We start from the raw sequence: 8,280 nt of genomic DNA on the forward strand, positions 1-8,280 counted from the left end.
ATAGCATCCTTGTCCCCTGCATAGCTCTCCAGTTCTAAATTGGTCCGTAATAACTAGAACTGCTTGTGCTATGCATTCCTTCGGCAGTGCAGTAGAAGGGAATGGCAGTATTATTACAATATCACTACGGAATAAATTGATTGCTATCCACTGAGAAAACTACATTTCTAAGCACACACGGCAGTCACAGTGATACACAGAGCAGTCTTTCAAGACTCTTATGGAATGACTAATAGCTTCATAATAGTGCCATTTACTACATAATAACATTGAAAACATTTAAAAACTCCTCCTGAAACGAGCATCTAGTATACAGAAGAGGTTGCTTCAGTTTTCTAGAACTTGTTCTTTGTTTTCACTTTTTTTTTTAAAGGACAAATTAAAACTTAAGTATAAATAGTATATAAAAGGTCACTAGCTGTTCTCTTTTGGCTTACTTTGAAGTGCATTTAGAACTATGGCTAAATTTTGTCATCTTCTGATGGGATTACAATACTGTCTGTTTACCATGAAACTATTTTGTATAATAAACTCACACGGCTGTGTCTAAAAAATATTCTGCATTCCTTCTAATCTGAGTTAGTATAATAAAATATTTTGTTACAAAGTCTAATGTGCAAACTCATTATAATGTGAAATCGTGGATGGAATTCACAGTATGCAAATTTTGTATAAAGGTGATAACGGAGAGCTACTCTTGTTTTCATGGCAGCGTTTCGCTACTGCTGCGTCTCCCCCCTCCCGTCCCCCCCTCCCTGCACAACCTCTGCAATGGTCTTACTTAGTATGTTAGATGAAATCGTTGCCTCCTGTGGAACTGCTTCCTCAACTTTCAATCTAAAGCCATTTCAGTCTGTTAAATGTTTGCTTTGGAATATATACAAAAAAATTATATCCTGGCTACGACTCCTTGAGGTCAGCCATGGAGCTGCTCAGATCATGCTAAGTTGCCTGTGAAAGAAGTCTACCCAATTGGATTTGCCCCTCCAAGGTTCACTGTGGACGTGTAGCGTGTTATTAGGATGGTCCGGTTGAAAGCTCAGATTTAAGTTGTCCTTTAAGATGTCAGTGTAACACTACTAGTGCCTTACAAGTTGGAATTTTTTTTCTGGAATGCAGACGATACAATAGTTACCCTATAATATATTATCAGCTCTCCTATATCTCAGTCAATTTACATAATTTAAAATAGAACATCTTATTAAAAACATCTAGATATACACAGATTAGGAAACGCTTACAACATACAAATACACAAACTAGAAATAAATTCTCAGCATACTGGTGTATATATACAACTGTGTGATACAATAAATAATTTCTGTCATGCTCTATCTACACATCATATTGCTTAAAAGAAGAGTAGATCTGGGGGGGCAGTGGTGAAATGAAGCGCCTTTAGAGGGCTCTCTACATTTAAATTTGTGCAAATTAAAACAGGAATTTAAAAGTACAACTGATCTGTGTCAGGAACACATGGCTGGAAATGAAAGGACCCATATTACTGAGGTATTTACAGATACTGGCTAAAGAGCACTATGTGGGCAAATGCAGAAAGGCTTCTTTTTCTTCTTCATAATCTAATTTAATTTAATTTACTTCTTGACTGCCAGCATGGCATCTACCTCCTCCTCGGGCTGTAAGGTGTGCCACTGTGCGATGGGCCGCCGAGGGTTGGCCAACATGTCTGACCAGTGCCGCAGCTCCGCTCCGGTGCTGTTGTAGCCCACAAAGACTTTCCCGATGGCATCGTTCTTGCCAATCTTGTCATAGTCCAAAACAGTCACAACAACTTGCACTTTCTACAATGAGATAGAGAAAGACCAGTGAGCGTGATAGCAAGGGGAAAGTGGCCAGGGATAAATCTCGGGACAGACAATGACAATGGAGACTCCATGTACATGAAGCGGGTAAGTGTGTGACAGCCAGAGCAGGTTCCCCCAGCGAGAAGCAAATTCAAACTTTTGTCTGTGCTTCTTGTGAGCCTTCTGAATAAAATTAAGTTCACAACCTCCCTGCTAACTTGAAATTTGACCCTTTTCATCAAAGAGCTTCATATGGGAATCGAGGTTGATTTTTTTTCCTTTAACAGATTAACAACCTATGGATTTTTTTTTGTGGTTGTTATTGAAGAATCAGACTGCTAGAAGTCTGTAGGGCTAAAAGTGAGATCTTAAGCTAAGTTAAAAGTACTGCAATCTAACACATCATTATTGTTTAAGTAAATAAGTAAAAATGAGGTAAAATTCAGAAATGGCTCTACCCCAAGTTAACGTTTGCAATGTCGTACTCTATTCTGTTAATTGCTTTTCTGCTTCTAAACAACTCTTACCCACCCATCCATCCATGCTTATCAGTTATGTTCAAACAAATTCAGAAGAGAGCCCTTACAGTTGCTATATGCATATATGCATGTGAGCTTATCCCTCTGTATGTGTGTGCATGCACACGCATATGTATGTATATACTGTGTGTATTATATAAATTTATACAGGAGTCATGAAAACCGGCTGCATGCTCAGGGAAGTTGGAAAGAAGTGTAAACCCCACTGTCTCGGGGCTGTGACACACCGGTGCTGCCTGCGACTCCTCCGGTGTTGGAATGCCGCTTCTGCTGTAGGAACAGTGACCTCTGGCAAACAGGGTTAAACTATTCCCACAAAACGTGCCCGGGCCCATCTGTCATAGCTCATAGACAATTTTCCATTCACTTAGACTGGGGCACACCGGGAGGTGACGTTCAAGCCAGGCATTTGCGTATACGTTTGCACGCACATGCCCGCATTCCTCTCCATCAGGTCATTAATACTTGTCGAAAGAGCACAAACAGCCAGTCCTTCAGTGGAGTGGTGTTCTTCCCCAACAGCACCTAAGACGTTAACAGCCTTGGGCTGATTTTACTAAACTGTAAACGCTTCTCCTTAGGGAGCTTTATTTTTAAGGATGAACATACAGTTCTTTTCCTGATTCCTTTCTATCCCATGGTAAATACACACAGCCCCTTATTCCAGTGCGAGTTTCCTGAATTGGAGGAAGAAATGCCCTGAAACACATTTCTTCTTCCAGAAAAATCTTTCGTTCTCAAGCAGCAGGTTTTTAAATTTAAGGCTTTAAATGTATGTACAATCTGGATTTCTTACTAGAATGATTAATTTCAGTGCTTGTAATGGGATTATCTTTTAAAAGTAACTGATGCTTTTAAGCATATCTGCAAGACCAGACTCATGAGGTCTATTTTATAGAGTCCGTTCCCTTACAAGATTGTACAATTCACTGAGCCAGAGAACGAGATGATTCCAACAGGCACTAAAGTATTTATATAGTTGCTGATGACAAAAGTGTACATCAAACTCAAGACTCTCTCTCCCCAGAGCACTCATGATAAAAGGCAATATCCTGCAGCAAGTATTTCTAGATGCCAAAATGATGTTTCAGTGTTGCTGTTTGCAATACACTCACTTTTAATGTTGCTGGTACCTCCCCAAATGAACATTTATGTTTTAGATGCACAGTACAATCACAGATATAAAAAGTAAGCATGAGACTATTGTCTTCCGGTACAAAAAAGAAGTTGCCTGCTGTACCTAGAAGCTTGGGGGCTTCTATTGGATTTTTTTTTGTGTTAATCATAAGACAACAATGAGCACTGTAAACAAAAGAGCCTTTTCCTTGGTCTGTAAAGGTGTAAGAACAGCTAGATCAGATTATTAGCTCTGAGATGATTTTCACCTCATGGTCTCTGGCTTAAACCTACAGAGAAATGTGAGCATCTCTTTGCCTTTGTACCATACATTAAAGGAACAGCTGCACTGCAAAACCCAACAGGTGCTAGCAGAAAGCACCACCTCTGCTAATAATCACTCGGAGTAGCAGTTTCCTCATTGTGATTAGGCATTCTTTGGACTGAAAGGGCCTGGAGACCTTGCTACCTATGGTGGCAATCTGTCTCGAAAACAGCAAAACACAAGCTTGATTTTCCTGTAGCAACAGGATTTGACTTCCTAGTGGTGTTCTCCCATTACCTTTCAAGACATCACTTTCTTTCTCATAAGAGCTAGAATCCATATTCACTATTAAATTGTTGAAAATGTTAATGTTTGGCCCATTTTAAATTACACAGGTGTGCTGCTATTGAGCTGCTTACCCTCCATGATCTCCCTTGTCTTCGTTCTCTAACCATCATCAAACTTGTATAACCATTATTTTTTTATTTGACTGTGAAAGTTTGCTTAATGACTTTTACAGGAATTACCCCAAAGTCACAGTGATTCTTACCATATTAAGTCTAAAGAACATTCAAAATGTGTTTTGCTTAATGATGAAATCACTTCAGTAACCATAATGAAATCACCTCTAAATATAGTCTTTCACAACTAACTCCAAAATGCATTGGCAGATGACCAAAGTCCATAATTACAGATTTTAAATTGAGGCTATATGCTGAAGTAAATAGCTCTAAAGTAATTCTCATAAACTTATCAAAAAAAGTGCAAAATATTAAACTGCAAAACTACAACACTTTTTAAAGGGCCTATATCCACCTTACAAAACTGACTTAGGATTAGAGGGCAAAATGGCCCAAGTACCTGCAGAATGCACCTACCCATGCCAAAGCTCAGATCTGGTAACTGGGAGGTGCCCATTCCAGTTCTTCAGTCCTGTCCCTATTTGGAAATCAAAACATTCATTGCCTAAATTGCCAGAGAGGCTCGATTTGATAGATCTTTTTTTGCCTCTGGGTCTTTGATGCTTGTTAGGAGATTTTTCACAAGCACACAGACCAGCTTTCATTAAAATAAATGGGAATTAGGCCCCACTGGATTTCCCACTTTTTGATTCCTAGAGTCCACAGACACCTGTACCTGCTGCGGGGCATGAAGAAACTCCTAAACGGGCTAGTCATGCATCCAAGTCACTATTCCTAGTGCCTCACCTTGTCTAGTTTTATTATCTTTGTTGGTACCAAGTCAATAAAAACCAAGCACACAGCTTTAGTTGAAATGTAAGCCTTGGCTTCTGGGCTCCTCTCCAGTACAGTTGCTATCAAAATCCAAGATACAGAGTCTCAAAACCTGTACCATGCTCTCATCTAATCAAGAGATTTCTGTGTGTCCCTATTTCCTGGGAGTTTTCCCTGGCAATGTCTTCTGGCTCCAAATTTGGCCCAAGCTATTTAAACCTTCATAGTAGCAAGGCACCTAATTCCTACCTAGACCTCTCTTACAAGCCACAAAAGGATGTATACCCTGACTGTTTTAATTATGGTCTCTCAAATTGGGAGGCCCCTGAAAGTACACTTTCCACACTCAGCTCCACCCAGAAAAGCTATAGTCTTAATATCTTCCATCGTCACAGAGCTCCCCGGGGCAGGTGGGAAGCCAACATGCAGTTCTTTTCTCTTCTGAGGGTATTCAAACCAATACATCTTGCCCTGTCACTGAATGCTCTAACAACTGAACAGAAGAACAAAATGGTTTAACACTAACGGTAAAGACTTAACAGAAGTAGAGGAGGCCTGTACCAACCGATCTTTATGTGGTTTACATTACCTAGATCAGACCAGAAACCAAAGCCTCTCCCTTTCCAAGCAAAACACCCAACTAACAGGTAATCTTATGCTCTGAGGCCAATCATATACTTATTATTTATGCAGAAACGACATTGCACTCCCAACACAAGCCATAGGCACAGGCGACAAGAGTACTTGCTTAAGACATTGAAGATACAGGTTCAAATTCACTTAGGGAGGGAAGTGAATTGGATGTGGGTTTCCCACATGCCTCCTGAGATGGTTAAGAAGACCTTCTCCCTTGTGAGAAAAGGTTAGTTAACATCAGAAGACGTTAAATCTCACACTCAGGAGTGAGAGATGATTTGCCTCCCAGTAGCCCAAAGGTAGGTAACTGAGTCCCTGAAAAAAATGGCACGATGCCTAATCCTGGTATTTTCCACTGCTAATGTAGGTGACTTCCAGCTCACTATGCTGACTTCTGAGGCCCCTAATTTTAGGCACTGAACTCTCCAGGAGTAGCACGTGGACTGCTGGAGCTCCCCTGAGGTGCCAAGTAAACAGGCATTGCAGTACTGAGATTCTCAAATGTCTTTTTCCAAGGAGCATAGGAATCACCAAAAAAGTTTTCATGGTGTGGTGAATAACTGAAAAAAACTGATTGAGTTAACTGTTTTACTTAAGAGGGATGCTGCAGTACTTTCAACAAACAGGACCGATAAATGCACAGGGAAACACAAATGTGACTGATGATGCCAATTTATTATTTCAAATGATTTGGGGAAAATTGCTATTTATGCCTTTTCTTTTATCCCTATACTCTTTTTGCTGGCACATTCCTTCACTATCTCCCTGTGGATTTTTTTTTCAGAATCCATTTCTGTTAACAGAAAATGTCAGTTATCCATTTCTCACTGATGAATCAAAGCTTCATAAGTACTGCGCATTTTATCATTTCCCTCTTGAAGCAGTCACACTCATCTAATGTAGCACAGGGCTGGCACCTAGGTGCTAATGAAGGCATGCACACGTGATAATTAACAAGATTCCTGTTACATATTTATAAGGGCTGAGAAATGGAATGCAGAGGGAAGACAAAACACTGTTTGACATTACCTGAATTTGCTCGAATGGTACTTCAAAGCTGAAAGACTCGTTGTAGTAGGGATTCAGAGTGTTCTTTTTAATTGTAGTCTTTTTCTTCTTCAGCCTCTTACCGTTCTGCATCAGATGGATCTTCACATAGGGATCTAAGTAATCAAGAGAAGAAGTAGAGCTAAGAAGGGTAGTTCGGTGTGTATCTACAGATTTTAATCCTGCAAATTTACAACTCAATGAAAAAAAAGAAAAACTTTTAGCAACAAACAGCTTGTATTTAAACAAAGCCCTAATTTCCACTATAGAAAAACTCCTGTACGCTTGCAAAGTGTTCCAGATGGAAAAAGGTACAAAACATTTATTGCATTATCTCCTTAACACTCCGAGGAGGGGTCAATTCCCACCTAACTTTGTTCCATAGCTCATTAACCATCCTGGAAATGTTTTTACTTTAACATTATTTATTTATTGCCAACAGTTCTTGGCAACGGGATTGTGGAGTGGTTTTCCCAAGAGCCGTGAGCACTGCCGAATGCACATGTGGTGGGCAAAGGGCTAGGGTGGCTGGATGCTCTGCAACTGCCCGGCAGCTCTTCATATCGCTCCTGGGGCGGGAGCTGCACCGTGGTTTTCCCGTCCTCTGACCTCCCCGGCGGGCTGCAACTGGCACAGCGCAGTGTCCGTGAGTCTGGCGCACGGACGGATTGCATGGCAGGAAGGGGCTTTGCCTTTTAGTACCAGTCCTCTACCTTAGCGCTACATGCAGCTAGAGTAAGGTGCAGGCCATGGTATCGGTCTAAATCATGAATTGTTTTTGCTACTTTCTACTGGATTCCCATTGTTATTTTGCACGATTTCCGGTGGCTAAGGAACAGAACTGATTTGGTACCTAATCAGGTATTCCTCACGCAAGCAAAACTCTCATGGATGTTGCTGCCATGAAGTGGAGTCTCAGTGGTTATACTGTCAGCGGAAATTTTGCCTGCTTACAAGAATAGCACCATCAGTCTTTAATCTGTTACAAGAGCCATGTTCCTGTTTAAAGAATGAACTAGCAGTTCTTCTTTCATGGTGGTGTTAATTAGCAGTACCTTTGCTGAGCTCAGTTATTTTTCTGTTTAGGCCTACCGTGAAGCACCATTTGAAGCATCTCAAGCTCATCCTTTTCAACAACCTGTATGGTACTGACACCAAAATTTGGGTAGGTACCTCCCTTGGCTTTAGGCAGCTGAACTGTGATGTAGGTCGAGGCAAGCCTTCCCTCTAGCGCGCTCGTAGGAGCTATACAAAGCGCCAGCCAGCCACAAATCATCTGTGGCATAAATTAAGAGAGCCTGAATGCAAACTATCAAAGGAAAGGGCTTCTCCTTTCCCTCCTGAGAAAAAGATGGGGCTACAGAAGAAGAATGACAAATTAACACTGAAATTAAATATTATCACTATGAGCAAACCATGCTTTCTGTCTTTGCAATGAAATTCATGCTTGGAGTGTCTGAGATGAGTAATTGCATTCTGCTACAGTCAAAATATGCTTTACTGTGGAAGACCTAGGAGTTCAGGACAGTTAAGTTACTGGAGTGACTTGATCACAGTCTACAGTACCTCTGAAGGGAGCACAATTTTGGTAGTGGACTCTTCAAGCCAGCAGACAAGGGTATAAGATCCAATGGCTG

The 8,280-nt window shown here is 40.8% G+C and overlaps 1 protein-coding gene across 1 annotated transcript; it reads right to left on the reverse strand.

The window, feature by feature from the left end:
- Positions 1–369: 369 nt before the first annotated feature.
- Positions 370–7,919, reverse strand: LOC104077055 (synaptotagmin-1-like). The gene is made up of 3 exons (XM_009578148.1): positions 7,736–7,919; positions 6,626–6,759; positions 370–1,802 (listed from the first exon to the last, which is right to left on the reverse strand). The coding sequence occupies exons 1-3, from the start codon at positions 7,917–7,919 to the stop codon at positions 1,596–1,598; spliced, it is 525 nt and encodes a 174-aa protein (XP_009576443.1). The 3' UTR covers positions 370–1,595.
- Between the last annotated feature and the right edge of the window lie 361 nt (positions 7,920–8,280).

This window comes from Fulmarus glacialis, unplaced genomic scaffold, assembly GCF_000690835.1.
Source record: "Fulmarus glacialis isolate BGI_N327 unplaced genomic scaffold, ASM69083v1 scaffold43515, whole genome shotgun sequence".
Classification (NCBI taxonomy): domain Eukaryota; kingdom Metazoa; phylum Chordata; class Aves; order Procellariiformes; family Procellariidae; genus Fulmarus; species Fulmarus glacialis.

What these genes read in the sequence shown, in the direction of transcription:
- LOC104077055 (XM_009578148.1), bottom strand. Translation starts at nt 7,919, where the DNA reads ATGATTTGTGGCTGGCTGGCGCTTTGTATAGCTCCTACGAGCGCGCTA. An exon ending in GCTTCAAATGGTGCTTCACG is followed by an intron (nt 6,760 to 7,735) that starts GTAGGCCTAAAC and finishes TTGATTACTTAG; the next exon opens with ATCCCTATGTGAAGATCCAT. An exon ending in TACCATTCGAGCAAATTCAG is followed by an intron (nt 1,803 to 6,625) that starts GTAATGTCAAAC and finishes ATCTCATTGTAG; the next exon opens with AAAGTGCAAGTTGTTGTGAC.